General features: G+C 34.8%; 1 protein-coding gene across 11 annotated transcripts in view; it reads right to left on the minus strand.

Moving 5' to 3' along the window:
• VPS13B (vacuolar protein sorting 13 homolog B) overlaps nucleotides 1-22,147 on the minus strand; it is a 973,300-nt gene extending 951,153 nt beyond the window's left edge. For 10 of the 11 annotated variants that reach the window (XR_012482416.1, XR_012482414.1, XM_074268391.1 and 7 more), the window contains exons 1-2: nucleotides 21,650-21,796; nucleotides 11,019-11,162 (exon numbers count right to left, since the gene is read on the minus strand). Coding sequence is in view for 9 of the 11 variants with exons in the window: in XM_074268391.1 (XP_074124492.1) it covers nucleotides 11,019-11,162; nucleotides 21,650-21,796 (291 nt within the window). In the remaining 2 variants the exon portion in view is untranslated. Of the gene's footprint in view, nucleotides 1-11,018; nucleotides 11,163-21,649 lie in introns of all 11 variants that reach the window. The other variant, XM_074268452.1, reaches the window with a different exon arrangement.
• Nucleotides 22,148-22,968: the final 821 nt, after the last annotated feature.

Consider the following 22,968-nt stretch of genomic DNA (forward strand, 5'->3'; position numbering starts at 1 on the left):
TATCATATGCAACTTCAGCATCTAACTATACCTCTCTATTTCTTTATCCTTGTTCTCATCAACATCATTAACTCTTCCAGTACCCTTGACCTCAGTTTAAGTCAATTCACTACCATATTTCATTTTCAACCTTGATGAAGATTCTGCAGGACCCTAAATGCAAGAGCCTCAGAAATAGCAGTGTCCCCATCCCCAACCCCAATCCCAACCTACAAGATATATTTCCAGCCCAAAACCCAAAGTCATCATTGAGATGAAGAGATCACTATGGAGAATGGGCTCACCTTTCTCAAATGGTAGACATTTCTTATAACTATAACAGTCAACATATTTCCACACTAGTATTCTTTTCACTTGCTAATCTGAAAATCAATTACTTATGTGAAATCAAATGTCAACTTAATAGGAAAAAAATAACAAAGCAATCATCTTTTAAATTTTCTAAAATGGTCAGATAGGTGAATATAGAATAAAGTCAAAAGATAAAAGTAAGCCATCCAAAGGAAAAGAAAGTAACAAATATCCAATTAATATTAACACTATACTGACCATTCCAATGAGACTTGAATCACTTGAGGATTTCTATCAAATGGGGAACAGATAAACAAATGATAGCATACATATAATGGAATATTATTGTCTTTTTTTAAATGTTGAAATGGATAAGGCTTTCAGAAAAGCCTAGAAAGATTTATAAGAACAATGAAATAGAATAACAACTGATAAAATAACAACACTGTAAAAATGTTTAAAAAAAAAAAAACACTGTAATAATAACTACGAAAGACTTAATTCTGATGAATGTAATGATTACACTTCTGGATATAGACTCAAAATTCAGCTTAAGCTATACCTTTTGGAACACAGTCAATGTGGGAATTTCTTTTCTTCGCCTATGCATATTTATTATAAGTACTCTGCCAATTTGAGCATAAAGTGAAAAAAGGAGAGCAAGAATAGGATAGCTAAACATAGCAAAACAAAGAAAAATTAGAACGTAGAGTCATTTAGGCATCTTAAAAAAATTATAACCAACATAGCAGAAGAATACCCAGAAAGAAGCACAAACAAGCAAGACACTTTGAAAGTTACAAACTGAACTTTTATTATATAAAAAGAAAGGTAAGTTATACATAATAGAAATATGCAATTTCATATATAACCTTCTGTTCTACTCTTGATATGGAAAAACAACTTTGTTTGATATTTATTAAGTTCATAATTTTAATAAGAAATCACAGATCTAGTAGATTCACTGCTCCAACCTCCTCCTCCGCTCCAAAAAATTTAAGAACCAACCAGAATTTGGTGAAATAATATGAGGCATTTTCTTTTATATTATTTATGATAATGATTCCACTTATATAACCAGAAAATTAAAAACTGAATACATCAAATAGTTTTCATTATCACAAAATATTATTGTTAGAAGGATGCTAGAGATCAAGTAATCAGAACATATACCTAACGGAAAGAGAACTGAATAAAGAATCAAAGAACCTAGACTCCAATCCCAGCCCTGCTATTTAGTTACTGTATTCACTTTGGGAAGTCACTTACCTTTTGTGGGTCTCAGTATCCTTATGTATAAAATGAGATGACTGAATTAGATATTCTCTTAACTTTCATCCAAATCTAATCTATGAATTTCTCTCAGTATCTAGCACATAGGAGCTTAATAAATGTTTATAGATGGACTGGTAATTAAAAAAAAACCTTTCTTTTACAGAAGAGGAAAGAGAAATAAAGTGCTTTGTTCAAAGCATATGGAAAATTAGCATCCGAGCCAAGACTCTAGCAGTTTTCATTAATTTGCCTCTTATACAACAAGTTTAAATAGAAATGTTAAGTCTGTATTATAAGTGAAACAAAATTTGAAAAAGAATAGTATGTGTGAGATCTGCTATTCAGGCAATTTTCCAAATCCTCTGGGCTATCTGCCTGAGGTCCCTTGAACTCAGAATCACACGTTAACTATAATTGATATTTTTTGCCAGTTGGGAATACTTTATTTTATTTTTGTTTTAAGTGGCTAAAAATAATTAGTATAATAGAAGTTGTTTTACTATAAAAGACAAATTTTCCATATTCACAAAAAAATACTTTCTAAACATCAATTTGTTTAAATCTCCTTTAAAAAAAAAAAAAAGTCTGACACATTACAAATGCTACTCGGGGAAAAATAGTAACACTTCACCTTTCTAATAATGGAGTTTCTATAAATATGAATTATTCCCCTCCCATGTTGCATATTCAGAGAAAGACACCAAGAAACAGAGGCAGAGACAGAAACTATGAAAAATATAGAAAAAGATTAATAGAGAAAGACAGAATGAATATATTGGTGGAAATGGCACTTGGCACTTGTCAAGAAACCTAATTTAAATTGTCCTCTGACCCTGGAGTAGCTGTAGGACCCTGGACCAGTATTTCTGAGCTTCACTTTCCTCACTGTATAATGGAGGTTGTAGAGGCCTAGTGATATGGATAGTGTACCTGACTCTGAAAGAGTCAGAATATTGAGTTCAAATCATGCCTGATACCTATTAGCTGTATAACCATAAGCAAGTCACTTAATAACCCTTTTTGCCTCTGTCCTCATCTGAAACATAAAGGGATAGGAACTATGTGAGCTTTCAAGTTCCTTCTAATCCCAAATCTATAATTCTGAAACTTATTCTTCTATCTCCCTCACAAGAATATTATCTCAAATGAGATAAATACAAGTAACTATTTTTGAAAATATTAAAAAGCACTGCTACAGAAATGCTAGCTATCCCTCTATAGTGTAGATTTCATATGTTTATAATACATCATGAAAAAGTGCTTAGCAAATTCTGTTCTTAAATTTCACTTAAAGGACTTTATGATTCAGACTTCTAGAAAAAGCTATCCATGCAGACTGATATCTTTACAAATATTTAAAACATTTTGATCGATCACTGGAGCCGTCCTTGTGCTCCAAGATTCAATGGACTAATCAGTACAAAATACTAGTTTTTATTGGACATTTCTAACTTTCTTTTCCTTTTCATGCCTTTTACCTTCTAACTTTACTCTTTATTTACTCATTTGACCATTTTAGAAAATTTCATTGAGTATTATAACTTTCCTTTTTATTTATTTGGCATTTGACTTTAATTTAGTTTTCAAATCTAATTTGGGTTATTTGAATGATTTTTCTGCATATTTTATTTTTTGTAAGTATTCATATATTCCATCTGAGTTGCCAGTTTCATTGTGAAATACTGTATAGTCATTTTTCAGTTGTGTCCAATTCTTCATCACCCAGTTTGGGGGTTTTCCTAGCAAAGATAATGAAGTGCTATGCCATTTTCTTCTCCAGCTCATTTTATAGATAGGGAAACTGAAGCAAACAATTAAGTGACTTGCCAAGGGTCACACAACTGGTTAAGTGTCCGAGATCAGAATTGAGACTTTCTGATGGCACAACACCCTATCCACTGTACCACCTGGATATCCCACCCTGGGAGGTGGGTACTATTGTTTATAAATAAAAAAAAAAATTTTTGAATGTATTACATACATGTTGGTGTCTCCCCCATTAGGTTATAACCTTGCCAAGGGTAACCAGTACTGCCCAGCATGGCATTGCAGTAACTCAAAAAATATGAGGGATGCAAAAATTTAGAGACATTTCCACTCCAAATGTTCATAGAGACTATGTATCTCACCTGTGGTAGAGCCTTCCAAATTCACACTGGCCTGATCAGTCATAGTCAGACACACTGTACCTAGATTCAATGTAGTGATGTCATTTTGGTCCTCAGGAGGAGCTGAGTTCAAATCTGGCCTCAGACACTTACCACTTCCTAGCTGTGTGATCCTGGGCAAGTCACTTTTATTTTTCCAATTATATGTAAAGATTGTTTTCATCATTCATTTTTGTAAGATTTTGAATTCCAATTCTTTTTTCTTCTTCCCCCTTCCTTAACCTCCCCCTCCCCAAGACAGCAAGCAATCTGATATAGATTATACGTGTATAACCACTTTAAATATATTTTCTTATTAGTCATGTTGTTGAAAGAAAAATCAGAACAAAAGGCAAAAACCACAAGAATAAAAAGCAAACAAACCAAAAAGAAAAAGGTGAAGATAGCATACTTTTAATCTGTATTCAGTCTCCATAGTTCTTTCTCAGGATGCAAATGATATTTTTTTACTACAAGTCTATCAAAATGACTTGGATCACAGTGCTGAGAAGTGCTAATTAAGTCTATCATAGTTGATCATCACATTATTTTGCTGTAACTATTTATAATGTTCTCTTGGTTTAGCTTACTTCATTCTACATCAGTTCATGTAAGTCTTTCCAAGCTCTTCTCAGATATTTTTTAGTCGTGTGACCCTGGACAAACCACTTAACTCTGTCTGAATTTCTTCATCTATAAAATTAGCTGGAGAAGGAAATTACAAACCACTTCAGTTATCTTTGACAAGAAAATCCCAAATGGGATCAGAGTCAGATAAGAAAAATGATTGAACTAACATCTACTTGAGACTAACCCTGATACCCAGAATTCTTGCTTTTTTCCTTTTTTTTAAATAATGTACTTTCATTAGTATAGAGAACTTCTGAAGTGGAAAATGGCTGTGCTAATACAAATCTGCATACATATATATATCTCAATTTAAAGCCTTAGATAGTTCCTTGGAAAGGGAAAGACTAAATTGTCTGCATAGAGTCACAAAGCCAACCTGTAACAGAATCCAAGTTTGAATACAGAGCTTCCTAATTTGTGGGCCACCTATCACAATATGTCTTCAAGAATTTTAAAAGACTCACTCTTCAACATTTTTGTGTTATTCTCATCCCAAGTATTTCTTCTGGATTCATAATATTCAATTTCATAAGTATGATAGAGAAATTCATCATGATGCAAAAAAACTGACATTCAGATATTACTTTGACTATGATTAAGTTCATAAAGTCTACACATTTGAAGAGACTTTAGAAGCCATTTAGTGCAATTTATTATTGCTTTACCTCTCCCAAACAGATTGCAAGCTTCTGAAAGGCAAAAATGTCTTTATTCATTTTTGTATGCCCCATAATGAATGGCACAATGCCTAACTCATATATATTTAGTTGAATCAAAGTTTAGCAATATTACATTTTAGTGGTGATATTCTTTTTTGATATATAACATTCAACTTCAGGCTTTTCAAAATATTTTTAAGATATTTTAACTAATGTAATTTTCCATCTTTTTGAACTCTATCTGTACAGATCCCTTTCACTTTTCCTAAAATTCTACCCCAATTCAAGAAACAAGCTTTTTTAATGTTTTTTTTTATTCAGTTTGCATGAATATCCAAATGTAACGATACAGTAAAATCCAAAAGCTGTTAGATTAACAGTCTATTTAACCAATAAATACAAAATTAGTTACAAATCAGGAGATTTTTTTTTTCAAGGACAGCAAAGCAAAGTAACAAAAAACATTCTCATCTACAGTATTATTACTCAAAGATAGAAACTATCATTGGCACAAATACAAGTGTTACTCTCTTAGGGTATACATACCATTGAATAATTTGTCCAAATGTCAATTGTAATTTTCAAAAAAATCCTTTCTACTCCAAAATCTTAAACATCTGTAATAAATACTTGTTTGGAGAGTGCTTTACATTCATGACACTTGACCTTTTTCTGTACTCACCACAAAATTCAAGTTTCAAATACCATGCAAGTAGGAAATCTGATCATTCTAGCAGTAGCCATCTGTATGGTTCAATATCAAATATTAGTTCTGGGCTACACAAAGTCATGTGTTACAAATCTCTTTCTGCAGCCTCTATAATTAGTTGTAATTTGCTTCTTCTAAAATGTGTTTCTTATGGGACATCTGGCCTTGAAACTTCCACCTTCTCATTGAAAAAAATACTTAGTGTCTGGACTTTTTTTTTTTTTTTTTTTTTTTTTACTGTGAAGCACTGCATGGGTGGCATAACCAAATCCAGATTTTTCCAAAAAATAAATCTCTAAATTCCAGGAATAGATTGATTCTCATTAAGAATGATTTAAATATTACAGAATATAAATTTAATGTAAAAAAAAAAAATGTAATTATTTACAGATTTCTAAATCATGGTGCCAAAAATTTAAAGCTCAATGAGTAAATTATAATATTTCTACTAGAACATATCATTTGCCTATTTATTTCTAGGAGTTATAAAATCTAAGTTAAATTGTAAAATGCAGATTTGAAATAAAAGATTTACACAAGGATCTGAACTGAATTTAAAACTTTGAGACACAACTTACTTTAAGGTGATAACTAGAACAAGTTCAATAATGACCCTGGACAATTTCACAATAATCAATTATATTTAAATTACACTAACATTACCTTACTAGTGAAAATTAGCACTCTCATTTTAATACTACTGATGAATTAATATGACTCTAGAAGAGTTTCTTCTGAAAAACTGAGTTAAACTAAGGTCATTCCCCCTCCCAAAAAAAAAATCTTAAAGACAATAAAAAATTAAGATGTTTGTTGTAGAAAGAATATTAATACTATGATAGTTAAAAATTAGATCCAATATTACATCTCTTTGAGATCTGTTTCACTTCCTAACAGAGAAAAGTTTTGGTAGATGAACACTCAAGCCTTTGGGAAGAGTGTGGCTCAATAAAGTTGAGCAAGAATGGAGAAGAAATAATTAGGGTTTCTGGGTCATGAATTAGCAAACTTGAATTTATTTTTCTCATATAAGTTATTTTACCTTGATTTAGAAATGACTTTGATTGAAAATTCAGCACCTGCACACCAAAAACTAAATAACATTAAACTAACTGATCTAGCAGTAGGCACCACTCTTACAACTTTTACAAACTATTAGTCAAAAACTGTAGATGTTTTAGGATAAATTTGTACTAAAAACATGCCTTCACATCAAAATCCTTTTCCATCCAAATATTCTCTAAGGTTGAACTTAATAAAGATTTAGACTGGCCAATTCTCAGGTTTTAAATGAAGACAAAAGAAAACTAAGTTGAAAAAATCACCTACTTCTTTTTTCAGTCCACAATCATGTTAATATATGTGACCCATATATAGAAACAAGTATATTGCCTTCCTATAAAAGAACAATTCTAGAATCACAGGATTCAAGATTTATAAGGGAACTTGAAATAATCTACTCTAATCCAAAGAATGTATGCGAACAAATAGTCAACCTCACTGTCCTAAATTGATGATTTTCCCTTCACTGATTAATGATCCCTTCACATATCTCTTCTACAGCCCATCCAATAGTCCTGTCACTTTTTCTTCTTCCTCTCTCCAATTCTAGAACTAAGGACTATGATTAAATAAACCATCGTTCTGAGGTGTAACAATCTACTCCCCTAGGGCTCTACACAACATCCCACAAGTTCAAGGCTAAAATTCCCCTCCCTGGACATTACTTCCCAATGAGTATCTCTCCCTTAATTGTATATAAACTCCTTGAGAGCAAGGTCATTCTTCATTTTTGTGTTTCTCTACAAAAAGATCCAGATATCTGAAGGATATATCCTATAAAGGATAATACCAATTCATGCTAAGAACTTCATAAAAGCTAAAAGGATATTAACAATAGTAAATAAACTAGAGCTTTGTCTGACCAGAGCTAAAAATATCCAAAGTGGTGACAGATAAAATAGGAAACAAGGAAATAAGCAATTTAAGTTAGTACAAGAAGGAAACCAAGATGGCTATGTCCTTTAGCTCCTCCCCCTAAAACTCCTCCAAACAAACCTGACCCAATCCTGATGAGGAAATCCAAGAAAATTCATAGTGAGTCAATCTGCTGGCTCAGGTCAGCATAATGAGAGGGGAGAAGTATGCTGAAAGTGAGAAGTTTAGCCAGGGGCTGCCTGAAGCATTTCCGCACCCAGGACTAAAAGAGGACCAAAACAGATAAGGACATCATGACCTCAAGCAAGATGACAACACAAATCCTAAATGGCAACTTTATTGGCTTACTACCCAGTTCCAGGTTACAAATACAGGATGGACTGAGAAGGGAACATGAAGTGTTATAAAGAGCTCTTGCTGGCCCTGATGTGTGTCCTGAGCAAGGAACACAGAATAAGAAGCAGTTGTATGGCTCAGACTCCTGAAACATAGCAGCAATCTAATGAAACTCTAAATCCTATGCTCAGGCCTAAACCCATGTCGGGTTTATAGAACTTAGATGAGAGTGGTAGTAATCTGATTTGCCCGAGAATTTTTGAGAACAGTGAAAGTTTGAGGATCCTCAGCTTGAGCTATCCCTGAGATCCTAGAATAACACAACACTTAATAATCCAAGAAAGAAAGTTTCAGGACCAGCCGGGGTATTCCCTTTAGAAGAATAAGGATAAAGATATTTCAAGAAAACTGTCCAGACCTTTTAAAACCAGAAAGAAAAAGTAAAAAAAAAAAAAAAAAAGAATTCACAGGTCATCTCCTGAAATAAATCCTAAAATGAAAATTCCCAGGAATACAATAGCCAAAAATCCACAGCTCTGGGTCAAAGGAAAAAAAAAAAAAATTACAAGCAGTCAGATAGAATTCAAATCCTGAGGAGTCACAGTAGGGACTTGCACATGATTTAGTAGTCCCTACTATAAAGGAGCAAAGAGCATAAAGTACAATATTTCAGAAAGCAAAAGAGATTAGCTTACAGTGAAGAATAATTTATTCAACAAAATTAAATCCTATAAAGAAAAAGATGAATCTTTAATAAAAGAGAATTCCTGAGGAAAAGACCAAAACTACTTAGAAATTCTGAATTACAAAAACAAGAATCAAAAGAAAAATAAAACATAAACATAAATGAACAGTTATAAGAGACAAAACAAGGACAAACTACTTATATCCTAATATGGAAAGATATGCAACCCCTCTACAGCTAATTATACATAAAAATCATAGAGGGAGCCAAATTAGAAAGAAAGCGTGGAAGTGGTTTTGTTATATCTTGATCCTAAAAGAAGAATGAAAAGGAAGAGAATATTCTAGAAGAGAAAGAAAAGTAAAGAGACATTATTTCTTATAATTAGGATGTGTGAGTCTGTACAATCACAGGGAGGAGATATAGAGTGGCACTCAACTTTATGCATGCATGCGCACACATACAAATACATTTTACTCAATAGAGAAATAGGAGAGTAAGGGATTAGTTCTAAATAAGACTGTGAACAAGGAGGTACAAAGTAAGAAGGTATAAAAAAATTTACAGTATTTTTCTGTGGTGACAAAAAACTAGAACTGAGTCAATCAATTGGGGATGACTGAAAAAGCTGTGATATATAAATATTATGGAATACTGTAAGAAATAATGGAAAAGAATGGTTTCTGAAAAAGCTGGTAAAACCTTTATGAACTGATACAAAATAAAGTGAACAGAACCAGAAGGACAATTTATATAAAGACAAAATAATTTTGAAAGACTTAGGAACTCTGATCATCACGATGACCAACTATAATTACATAGGACTAATGACGAAAAATGCTACCCATCTCCTGAAAGTTGTGAAAGATCCAGAGTGCAAAATTATCTTTTTTAAGCATGACTCTTGTGAATGTTTATTTTGATTGGCCACATGTAACAAGGTTTTGGTTTTTTTTTAAATCCTCAAGTAGATGGGATATATGGTGGAAGATAGATTTTTGTTAAATGAAAAAAATAAATGAGTAATTTTTTTTAAAAGCAAGACTTAGCAGCTTAGAATCTATTAAGGTAAAAAGGACGTACAAAAAGGGGACAATAGTAAGATTAAATTATCATCAACAGACCTTACCATCCAATTTGGCAGTGGCATAATAGTCATAGTCCCTCTGTATTCTTGGGCAATAATTGCCCTTGTATAACTAGGGCAATTATTAAATTGGATTTAATAATAGTAAAAGGGGACTTGCTAATATCCAAAGCAACACAAGCCATTTTTTTCATAGTTCAATTGCTAGAAAGTTATTCCTGATAGTGAGCCAAACTCAATCTTCCTAAAATTTCTACCTATTCCTATCAGTTCCACTTCCAAAGGAAAATCATATCTCTTATCTGTCTTTCCTATAACTCATTCCTGTCCAAAAAGAAAATCATTAAGTCCCATTAAAAACCAATTAAAATATCAACACACTTCAAATGAGATCCACCAGCAATATAAAGGTCAAGTTACTTGGCAGTTACAACATTAAATAATAAATGAACATTACTACCTATAGTTCTAGGAAAGTGATTTTGACAAGTAAGAAAAAAAAGAAAAAAGAAGTAGTTCATTTACTCAAGAAAAATATGTTAAGTACTAACTATGTACCTGGATAAGAGTTTATGCTCAAATCTGAGTAAATTTTTTTTGAAGATTATTTAAAACTTCTCTAAAATTTAGTTTTCCCTACGAGGTCAGTTATTTTATAATGAGGAAGCTAAGTGGCGTAGTGGACAGAATTCTGGGCCTAGAATCAGGAAGATTTGAGTTCAAATTCACCCTCAGATACTTACTAGATGTGTATCCCTGGGCAAGTAAATTAATCTTGGTCTGCCTCAGTTTCTATAACTGCACTATGAGGATAACACAGAATCAAAAGAGAGAATATTTGTAAAGTGCTTAACACAAGTGTGACATATATTAGGTGTTATGCAAATGCTTATTCCTTTCACTTTCTCCCTTCTCTATATAGGCCAGAAAACATATACAAGTTTTTTTGTTTTTTTTTAAATAGATCTATGCAGATAAAGGTTTTATTTCATATAAAAGTTATGTACAGAATTTCAGAAAAATTCAAATACTCAGGTCACAGATTTAAAGCTAGAGAAAACAAAGGTTATTTGGTCCAAACTCCACATTTTTAAAATGAAAAAACTAAGTCCCAAAGATGTTAACTTATTTGCCTAAGATCGCAAATATAGTTGTAGCAGGGCTACATACAGATAGGTTCTCTGACTCTACATCCAGAGCTCTTTCCACTCTACTCCACTACTAATAGCTAGTAAAATACAAGAAATATAACATTTGTTACCTGTAATCCATCCTTGAGTTTCAAGATGCACTCCATTGTATTAATAGTGATTACCACTGGCTCTGAACCTAATTTTGTCCATGGCACATGGATTCGTAATTCATGAATATGTCCACTTAAAAACGTGAATGGCAATTTCAGTTCCTAAAACACACAATAACATCACAGGAACATTAAGAAATTAAGTTATTCATATATTTTAATATATTTAACATGTATTGAACTACCTGCCAGCTAGGGGAAGGAGAGGAAGTGGGGGAAAGGAGGGAAGGAGGGAGGGAAGAGGTAAGGGGAAGGAGGGAGAAATTTGGAACAAAAGATTTTGCAAGGGGCAATGTTGAAAAATTACTCATGCATATGTTTTATAAATAAAAAGCTTTAATAAAATAAGTAAATAAATAAAAAAGCAAGCAAATGACCAAAAAAGCAAAAAGAAATTAAGTTATTGAATTTTAAAATCAAAATAGTAAAAAATATAAATTTATTCTTTAGAAGATTAATTTCCTAATGTGAACATAACTACTTTATAAGGTCTATACTAATTATAAGTCATACAAACTTATTGTTTTTCATACACAAAAAGAGCATTTAGATATTATTTTGCCAACAATTTTGCATAGTCCACCTTTACTTAAATCCAATTCCCTTGCACTTCATGGCATCACCTCCCTGATATCATGGTCCTCTTCCAAAATGAAGGACAATTACGATAAAGAAGCAATATTTCTCCCTATCTATCTTCTGTTTTTACCTAATACCTGCTCCACTTCAGTATAGCACTCCAACTTTTAATTTGAGGACAAAAGTGCAAAAGGATAACAATTAGCTAGGTAAATTGCTCTCTACTTGAACTTTTATTTGTATTACTATTAAAAGAGATCATAGTACTGAATATGTGACTAAGTTTTCAAACTAATCATTTTAAAAGACAATCAATACAAGGAAACCCACGATAAAGAACCTCCTGAAGAGAACAAACAACAAAAAGCCATATTGAGTCATTTTTCCAGCCTAGAGAAGCTGAAAAGATTCTTTTGTCCTCCTTATGAAGACAAAGAAGTCTGTGGATACTGAGATGGAAGCTGGCCTGAAGCAGAGTAAAACACAGGAAAAGTACTACTAATTATAAACACTAAAGGACATGTGGATAGCAGTATGAGAAACATCCTGAACCAAGAAACAGTCAAGAGATTTAAGACAGACCCTTGAGCTAAAACTGCCATTTGGTAGCTACTTCATCCATTATCCAAGTTCATCCTAAATTTCAGTGTGGAGAGGAACAGTTGCAATTACACTTAGAAAAGGAGTAAATAAGGATCTACATAAATAAGGACCAGAAGGGGAATAAACAGAACACATTCTAGGTCATATATTCTAAGGTCCCCAGATATAACTATGAATACTTCAGGACATAAAAGACTAAAGACCAGTTCAATCACACTTGCCAAGTGTGCCCAACTCTAACATATAGTTTGAAGTCAAGAAATAGGCTGGAAAGATGAACAAAAAAAAAAAAAAGAAGAAGAAGAACCTGACCTCAAAAAAAGTACTATTGATAAAAGGGATACTCAAGACATATTCAGAAAATAACTTGAAAACATATACAAGCAAATTCTCAAAAGAAAAATACAGATTGGATACATGCCCATCAAGAATTCATAGAAGAGCTAAATAGATAAATACACACATACACATACATATATATGTTTATGTACATACACAGACACATATATACATAAATACATATTTTTAAAAGAGGAAAAAAGGATGTTAAATATCAAAAGAACAGTAGAGAAAAAACTGAAAAAAAGAGAGCTATGCCAAAAAAAAAACAAAACAAAACAAAAAAAGGTATGAAAAGAGAATAAACAGCTTATTAAATGATGCCCAAAAAATTGGAAAAAAAAAAAAAGACTTCTTTAAAAATCAGGATTGGTCAAAGAAAGCTAAAGCCTCTATGAGCTACTAATAAAAAATAAAATATACCTCATCCTCTCCAACAAATTGTTACTATTCTTCTTACTATTCTCACTCACTTCTAACTTCAGTTTTTTACTGTTTTCTGGTTCTTACTGCAAACAAGCAACCCCCATCCTCAAAACATTCAATTGATTAATTCAACCCACTACCTATAATAGTGGTATATATATACTTTTCCTATCTTTTGTGGGGGTGGGGGGGAAGCCTTCTACTTGACAAGAACATCTACAACTGAATTGTCTACTTTCTCATCACATCACTCAAATGAAATTATTCTCTCCAAAGATATCAATAATCTCTTAATTGCCAGATCTAATGATCTTTTCTCAATCCTCAGTCTTCTTGACATCTTTGCAGCCTCTGGCCTTGTCAATCAATCACTTCTTCTAGATATTCTCATTTCTAGGTTTCCATGACATTCCTCTCTCTTGTTTCTTGGTCTCCCTTACTAGAGATTCATCCAAAACATGAGGCTGTGAATATGCCCCAATGCTTTATCTTGGGTTTTCTTTTCTTCTTCTATACGATTTCACTTGGTGATCTTCCATAGATTCCACTGATCAGATGATCAGATGTATGCTGATGATTCTCAGATTTATTTATACACCTCTATCTTTTTTTTCTGATCTTTAGTTTCCTGTTTCCAACTGCCAATAGGAAATCTTAATCTGAATATCCCATGAAAATCTTAAATTCAACATGCCTAAAGCTGAATTCATTATCTATCCCACTACCTCCACCAAGCACTTCCCTTTTTCTAACTCTCCTATTATTACAAAGGGCACTACCATCCCTCGGAGTCAATCAGATTTACAACTTAGCTATTAATCTTCAACTCCTCACTCTTGAGCACCCCACCATTATCAAAACAGTTGCCAAGCTCTGCTAATTCTACCTTTGCAACATTTATTGTGTATATCCCATTGTCTCCACTGACAATGCCAACATCCTAATAGGGGCCCTCATTATTTCACCACTAGACTATTCCAACAACCTGGTTAGTAGTCTTTCTGCGGTAATTATTCTATCAAAGGGATTTTCTTTGAAAGATCCTCAGGTTTCTGGCCATCCAATAACAGGGTTCTGCTATTTACATTCAATCTGAGTTAATTAGAACCCAAACAATGACCAAAAGGGGCTTGGCATTTCTACCAATTGAGTATAAAAGATATTAATCAAAGAAAAAGCTTCACAGAAGTAACACCAGAGATGAATCTTGATAGGCAGAGATGAGGTACAGTCCACTCATTGGAGGCAGTCTGCATGAATGTAAAAAAACAAACAAACCAGGAAATGGAATATCAAGTTGCAGTTTGACTAGAACAGAGGGTATGAAGAGGGATAATATGAAATTAAGCTAGAAAAACCTTTCTCCCTCCCTCCCTTTCTCCCTCCTTTCTATCTGTCTTTCTATCTCCCTGTCTTTCTTTCTCTCTTTCTGTCTCCTGTCTCTTTCTCTGTCTTTGTGTCTCTCTGCCTGTCTTTCTTTTTCTGTTTCTCTCTCTGTATGATTGTCTCTCTCTTTTGTATGTGTCTGTCTCTGTCTCTGCCCCCTCCCTTCCTCCTTCTCTCTGTCTCTGTCTTTCTGTCTACCTATCTTTCTTTCCCTCTTTCTCTGTCTCCTTCTGTCTCTTTCTCTCCAACTCTCTCTGTCTTTATTCCCTCTCTCTCCTCCTTTTTTCTCTATGTCTCCCTGTCTTTTTCTGCCTCTGTGTCTTTTTCTATCTGTCTGTCTCTGTCTCTCTCTCTCTGCTTGGCTCTTTCTCTGTGTGTGTATGTCTGTCTCCCTATCTCTGTCTCTGTCCCTATCTTTCTCTCTCTCTCTTGTATGTCTGTCTGTCTGTCTCTGTCTGTCTGTGTCTGTCTGTCTGTCTGTCTGTCTGTCTGTCTCTCTCTCTCTCTGTCTCTCTCTCTCTCTTTGTCTCTCTCTCTCTCCTTCCTCTCTTTCTTTCCCTCTTCTTTCTTTTTTTTTCTTTCTACACAAGGTATCACACCCTTATTTTTGGGAGCTCTACCCAAAGGAATATTTTTTTTTTTTATTGCTAAAACCTCCTAAGATATTTTGGGTTTACCAGGTAGATTTCTTTCCTAACAACCATGCCTTAAACTCAAATCACTCTGGCTCTCATTATTTTTTTTTTTAATTTTAATGTTTCTGTGAGGAGCATGAGAAGTTAGGTTTTCACAAATACTGTCAAAACAGAATGAAGGGAGGGACAAAATATCTTGTTAAGATATCTCCAACCTATCATCGTATGAATCAAGGAACTGGCTAACCAACAGTTTGTTCCTAACAAAAAGATCCAGAACTAACTAAATCAACTCAAACAGACTATGTTCAATGACAGGGCACAAGCCTTTTGACATATGGAATAGGCAAATAAATTTGATTATAAATCCAACTAAATCTATAACTGTAACTATTATAAATTACTGTATTATATATTACATGTATAAATATGTATTATAAATCCAACCAATCCAAACACTGAAAGGAAAGGTAAAGAACAAAACAGCATAAAGTTTGCTCCCATTTCTACATTCGAAGTGTGTCTCTCCAGTGAGCACACCCATTTCTCAAGAGAATAGCTGAATAAAGGATTATTCTCTCATCTAAAAACCATTGGTTGTAACAATACTGGACGAGCTTGCATCTGGGGAAGAAATAGGCAGCAGCAGTTCATCCTGGGTTTATTCCCCAATCCTACTGAGTTCCACAGAATCTTTTGATAACATTTCTCATTAAAATTCAACATAATTATTTTCTAGTACTTTCTAGCTGCTGTTCATTGTTCTAGTAGATTTTTTAAACTTTGTAAAAGTTTTTATCAGCTGCTACTCAATAACAGAAAGGTATGACTTTGTAATCCTAGCCCTTAAATGACCATAAAACCAAAAAACATTAAAAAGCATAGAAGTGAAGGTTTCCTTAAAATGATACATAGTACTTTCTAAAAAATCATCAGTAGGCATTATCTGTAATGGGAATAAAGTTAGAACTCTTCCAGTTAGATCAGGGGTAAAGCAAGAATGTCCTTTATAGCACCTGTTATTCAATATTGCACTAAAAATGCTAGCCCGCAGCCAATAAGAAAAGAAAAGGAAATTAAAGAAATTAGACTAGATAACAACAAACCAAAACTATCATTGTTTTGCAAATATGATGGAATACTTAATAAATTCTAGAAAATCAACTAGAAAAACTAGTTGAAGTAATAATTTCAACAGTTACAGAATATAATAAATCATGAGCATTTCTATATATTAGCAACAAAAGGCAGCAGCAAGAAATAGAGAAATTTCACTTAAAATAACTGTTGGACAATATAAGATACTTGAGGGTTTATCTGCCAAGACAAACCAAGAAACTACAGAAACATAATCAAAAAACACTTTTTACACACATAGTCAAACCTAAAGAACTTGAAAAATATTCATTGTTCACAGATAGATCAAATCAATATAATGAAAATGACAATCTTCCTAAACTAATTTACTTGTTTATGTCATATCAATCAAACTACCAAAAATTATCTTATAAAGCTCAAAAAAATAATTTCAAAAATTCATCTGGAAGATCAAAAGGTCAAGAATATCAAGGGATAAATAAAAAATAAATGTGAAAGGTAGCTTAGCCATACCAGATCTCAAAGTGAATTATAAAGTAGTAGTTATCAAAACAATTTGCTACCGGCAAAGAAATAGAATGGATGACAGTGGACTAGATTAGGTACACAATACACAATAGTAAATGACCATAGTAATTTAGTGTTTGAAAAACCCAAAGATTGTTGGGACAAGAACACAGTGAATAAAACTGAGCAAAGATCGACATCTTACACCATATGCCCAGATAAAATCAGAAAGGAGTGCATGATTGAGACATAAAGTATGATATCACAAACAAATTAGAAGAGCACAGAATAGCTTACCTCCCAGATCTATGGATAAAGGAATAATTTATGACAAAACAAGAGGTAGTAAGCATTAAAAGATGTAAAATGAATAAGTTTAATTTCATTAAATTAAAATGTTTGCAGCCAAGATTAGAAAATAGCAGAAAACTAAAGGGAGTTATAGCAAGTTTCTTTGAGGAAGGCCTAAGTTCTCAAATATATAGAGAACTGAGTCAAATTTTTAAGACTAAAACACAATCAAAAGATATGAACAGGAAGTTTCCAGTTGAAAAAAATCAAAGTTATCTATAGTCATATAAAAGATGTTCTAAATTACTATTACTTACAGAAATGCAAATTAAAACAACTTTGAGGTACCACCTCATACCTATCAAATTAGCTAAAATGGCAGAAGAGGAATAACAAATGTTGAAAGGGATATGTGAAAAGAGGGACATTAATGCACTATTGATGGAGTTGTGAACTGATTCAACCATTCTAGAGAACAATTTGGAACTATACCCAAAAGGCCATAAAACTGTGTATACTCTTTGACCCAATTAGGCCTCCACTAGATGTGTCCCAGAAGGAGGGAGGAAGAAAAGGAAGGGGTAATGGAGGAAGAGGGAAGGAATAAGAAGAGAAGGAAGAAAGGAAAGAGAGAAAAAAAGAGTAGAAGGGAAGAAGGGAGGGAGGGGAAAAGAGGAAGGATGAAAGAGAGGAAAGGACAAAGGGAGAAACAGAAAGGAAAGAGGGAAGAAGAGAGCAAGGGAGAGAGAAGGAGAAAAGGAAGGGACCTATATGAACAAAAATATTTATGGTACCCTTTTTGTGGTGGCTAAGAATTGAAAATTAAAGAGCTACTCATGCATATATACTGTGGAAAAAAAAATTATAAATAAAATTAAAAAAAAAAAAGAGAAAGAAAATTAAAGAGCTGCCCATCAGTTGGGGAATGGCGAACAAGTTGTAGTATATGAATGTGATGGAATGTTACTGCACTTATAAGAAGTGATAAGCAAAATTTTTTTCAGAAAAACCTGAACTTAGAAGAAGTAATGCAAAGTGAAGTAAGGAGAACTAAGAGAACATTGTACCCTGTAACTATTACACTATAGCCTCTCTTTTCCATTCCTAGGTCTATAATGCTAGTGCAAGCCCTTATCACTTCTTCTCTGAGTTAATGAATATACTAACTAGTTTCCCTGTCTTTAATCTGGTCCCACTCCAATCCATCCTACACTCAACCACAAAAAGACATTTTCATCACCAAATCATTCTTCAGCTCAAAAAATTTCAGTGACTTTCCACTACCAGATTCAGTAGTGGGAACATAATGATATTCATAAATACTTGTTGAATTGTACCAGAGCAGAAGACCTAAATAACTCACAATCTTGGATTATTGGTCCCAAAATAAAAAAAGATTTGAATATTTCACATACACACATACATACACACATATGCTTATAATGAGAAAAATCAGAGAAGGAATCAACTACTCTATCAGTTTCTGTTAGAGACATCTTAATATAAGCCATAGCTACAGAGAGGCTTTTTCTGCTAAACACACTTCAATCTCAGAAACATGATTGCAGCTAACGTATATGGCACAGCAATCCATGCTCTGAAGTCCAGATAAAGTTTTCACTAATTATTTTAAACATTGAAGAAGGCATGATTCAGAAAAAAAGAATTTCATTTCACCTAGATTAACTACTTTTGAAAATGGAATAAAGAGAAAATTGATGTGCTTAGGGGGGAAAAGGAAGTACAACGAAAATAGCTTGGGATTTGGAATCACAGGAGCTGGATTCAAATCCTGACTCTGCTTCTTATCACGCAATGTTGGACAAAACACCTTAAGCCTCCATTTCATCATCTGTAAAATGTAGAGATTGGACTGGATGACTATTGAGGTACCTTTCAGTATGAAATCTAACTTTGAGAATGTAAGTAACTAATAAGGATTAGGTTCCTTATTTGTATTTTGTAAAAAAACAAAGCACAAAAGGGGCATTCAAATACTAAACAATAAAGAAGCAAAACCAAAAGTTCTTAAAAACAGGTTCATTTGTTAGCAAGTATGTATTGACAAATGGCCAGCCCTATCCAGTTTCACAATTCCTATGAAATAAACTTGAAAATGCATTTCAGCTGGTTTTGTAATTCTGGACAAGTCACTTAAAAGAAACCAAAAAAAAAAAAAAAAAAAAAAAAAAAATCATATATTGAAGAGATTCAGAGAAAGTGCTCACATCTCAAATAGATCCTCCATTTAAGAGGAGTCCAACTTATGCAACAGCCCCAATATTTAATAATCCCCCAAATCTGGCATCCAATTTCCACATGAAGATCTCCAATGCTTATCTCAAAGATAGCTCATTATACTTTTAGAGAGCTCTAACTCTTAGGAAGTTTTCTTTATATTTAGCCATATTTGCTTCTCTACAATTTCTATATACAGCTTCTCACATCTGTCATCTGGGCCAACCAAAACAAGTTTTAATTCTTATTCCACATAAGAGCCCTTTAAATTGTTAAAGAAAGTTATTTTGTCTCCCTGGAGAAAACTCTCTCCTATCAACTAAATATTCTCAGTCTAATTAATCCTCAAGCAATACTGTTGGTCTACATGCACCTCATCATCCTGATCATCCTCCTCTGGCTTGTTAATATGCTCCATAAAATTTAGCAATTCTAAAAAAATGCAATAATCAAGACCGATTCTGACCAAGATAAAATACGATGGAACTATTACTTTCTATGTTCTATATGCTATATGCTTCTCTCTCGTGCTCTAAATTTGCTTCTTTGCAACTTCTCCCACTGTTTCGACTTTTGCTCTCTGAAGCCAAATAAACAAGTCTCTACCATTTTCCACATAACTGACTTTCAAATAATTGGATAGATATCATGTTTCCCCCTGAGTTTTTCTGTAAGTTAAAAAGACTATTCTTTTAGGTGATGATAATAAGGCAAGAACTCAAGACCCTTCACAATTCCATTTGTGCTCCTCTGGGCACTCTCCATAATATCCTTCCTAAATTGTGTTACTAAGAACTGCTTACTTATTTATGTCTGTACAAATGAAATCAGAAAATATTTTATGGAAAGTGATGCTTAAGATGAATCTATGAAACATGGAATCATCTCAAAAGATACAGAAAAATCACATATGAGCCAAAGAAAATCAGGACACAAACTTGTATTATCTAAAGAAAGAAATGTTTTTATGAGGTAAGGCAAAGAAGGAAACCAAATCCTAAGAATTAGCCCCATGCCACCTACACTATTTCTAACTCTGGCAATTAAATTTTTACAAAAAAAGTATACAACTGTAATACAAGCTTAGTTAACAGAAGTCTTAGTGTATATTAATTACAAATGAGCATTGGATTTATGGCCAGATTCTGACACTTACAGGATGAGCAAAATCGTTTTACCTTGATAATCTTCAATATGTAAAAATAAGAATATGTTACTACCTATTATATCACTGAAATTTGAGGAAAACATCTTGTAAACTTTAAGTGTTTTATAAATATGAATTATCATAGTCTTTTACTCTCCTTCAACATGATTACTGAATTCTTTATTGAAGATAAGCAAAGAATAAGTAAAATGTCAATGACAGCTTTTAAAACCCACACATTTATCTAACTCTTTAATTCTACACAATTAATCTTTATTCATTCAAAATCAGGAAAACAGTGGCATATGAATTACTGATCTGAATCTGACAATCTGAAAACTATTGATTTATGAAGTGGAACAAATTTGTATATTTCATTTACATATGTTTGTTGTTCTGGAAATATTCCCAGAATATTTAGTAACATCAAATAATGAAAACTTGACTCAAGGATAGGTGTCCAATTTCTGTCTTTACTATAGACACTTCTTTCATGTACACCATGTCTCAAATTGATGAAAAGCACAACCTTGTTCTCTCTCTAGAACTAACTGCCTTTATAGTTTGAAGAGAATTAAAGGCAAAACTCTAATTGATTATTTTAATTAATTAAACCTCAATTAATTGATTAATTTGTTAATTAAACCTTAAATTAAAAAACCTTCCCTTTAAACTCAAAGATAGATGTCCAGTTGTTGTCTTTACTCTTGATACTTTCTTCACGTGTACATCATCTCTCAAATTGATAAAAAGCACAAATTTCTTCTCTCTCTAGACTTATTGCCTTAAAGTTAGAAGAGAATGGAAGGTAAAGCTCCAATTGATTATTTTAGTTAAAAGACTTTCCCCCTCAACTCTGGCTGGGTTGGTCCATACCACTTTTTTATTATAGTGCTGAAGTATTAAATTACAAGTATTAAAGTATTCCAATTAAATGTCATTAAAGTATTTGTTATTTGGTGTTTTGCACAGCTTTACACTTTATAACTGATATTCTTTCTCCATAAATTGGGGAGAAGCTGGAGGGAGGAGAATTTGAAATCCAAAAAAAAATTTTTAATGAAGGTTAAATAACATAGAATTACATCAAAATGTGGCTTTAAATTAAAATATTTAATTATATTTAAGATTTTAAAACATTAAAGTTAACTGTCATGTTTCCATAACTGTGTTTAATAGGTTATCACTGAGAACAGTCCATAAAAATGTCCCGCTAAAGTTGAGGGCTCCGCTTTCTCGCGATCCCCGGAGAATGTTGAGGAGGAAGGTGAGAGGGAAGCCGGCGGAGCTCATTACACAGCAGTAGGAAACCATCAGGAACGATTGGCGGAAAGACTTACCTGTTCCAGCACGTCCAGCTTTAATTCGAGCTTGCTGAGGACCACGTCCCCCCCCCAGAGGGAGAGCTGCAGGTCTGACGGCTTCAGGTTCTTGATGTAGCGATTCACATAACTCATTAAGATAGGAGTCACGTACGACTCCAGCATCGTGGACGGCCCGGGATGCTGCCGCTGTCAGAGGCTAAAGGAGCACAAGCAGAGGGAACGTGAGACGGGGCCGAGGCAGAAGCGCCGCGGGGGGCGTGTGGAGAAGGGCGCGGCCAAGCAGCAGAGGGCCAAAGCTCCGACGGGGACGCGAGCCGGGCTGGCTGAGGACCCTGCCGGGGAGGGGGCAGCCGGAGCTCGCTGGGCTCGGAAAGCGTGCTCCCCTCGCAGGCGGCCGCCAGCAAGTTACGCCTTCGGGCCGCCGAACGCGCTGCGTCCCTGCCCGGCCTGAGGCGGGTCACCTGAGCAGCCGGACCCGTGGCCACCCAGAGCCGGACCTCAGAGCCGGAACCAGGCCCGCTCCCGGCTGCCGCTCCCTCCCACCCACTCCCAGAGGCTCCGCCCCCGGCTGACACTCACGCACTCGGGGCAACGCGGCATGAACTTGAACTCAGCCGCCTGGCACCTCACCCAGGCCCCCAGCGGCAGCCGCGACGGCGGCAGCGATGGAAGCGGCAATTTCCACCTTTTCCCTCCCTTCACCCACCCCACTTCCGGGTTTGCTCCAAGCGGTGCCTCACCGTAAACCTTCCGCCTTCGCTCCGGCCCTCATCCTCTTTACACTCCCAGGCCGGGCCCCGCAGCCCTCTCTCGGCTTCCGTCCGGGGCGCCTGAACAACCGAAATCATACGGGCTCGACTCCCTCTTCTCGGGCGCTTGCCGGCGCCCTCGCCTCTGGGGAGCTGGAGGAGAACCCGAAGAAGACTCCCAGGCGGGAACTCGGACAGTTTTCTTGGAGACACCGCGAATCCGGAAGTGGGATCGCGAAGCCACCCTGCGCGCTGTCTCTCCCCTGGAGTGACTCCTCTAGCCGAAAATTGGGGGAGAAAGAGCTGGGAGCCAGAGCTGACACAGAGGGAGAGAGAGGCGGCGGAGGAAGACCGAGAACCACTGGAGAAGACTATGGGACTTTGAAATTCTGATTTGTTTTCTTGGCGACTGAGGAGGAGGGAAAGGGTCAGAACAGGGGTTCTCAAACTGCGGTCCACGGGCCAGATGCGCCCGCTGAGGACGTTTATGCGGCCAGGCCACCAGGTTATGGCAAATGGGCTGAGGGGCGGAGACAGAGTGAATTGGCCCCCTATTTAAAAACTTTGAGGACCACTGGGCTAGAG

This window comes from Sminthopsis crassicaudata, chromosome 1 (assembly GCF_048593235.1).
Source record: "Sminthopsis crassicaudata isolate SCR6 chromosome 1, ASM4859323v1, whole genome shotgun sequence".
Classification (NCBI taxonomy): domain Eukaryota; kingdom Metazoa; phylum Chordata; class Mammalia; order Dasyuromorphia; family Dasyuridae; genus Sminthopsis; species Sminthopsis crassicaudata.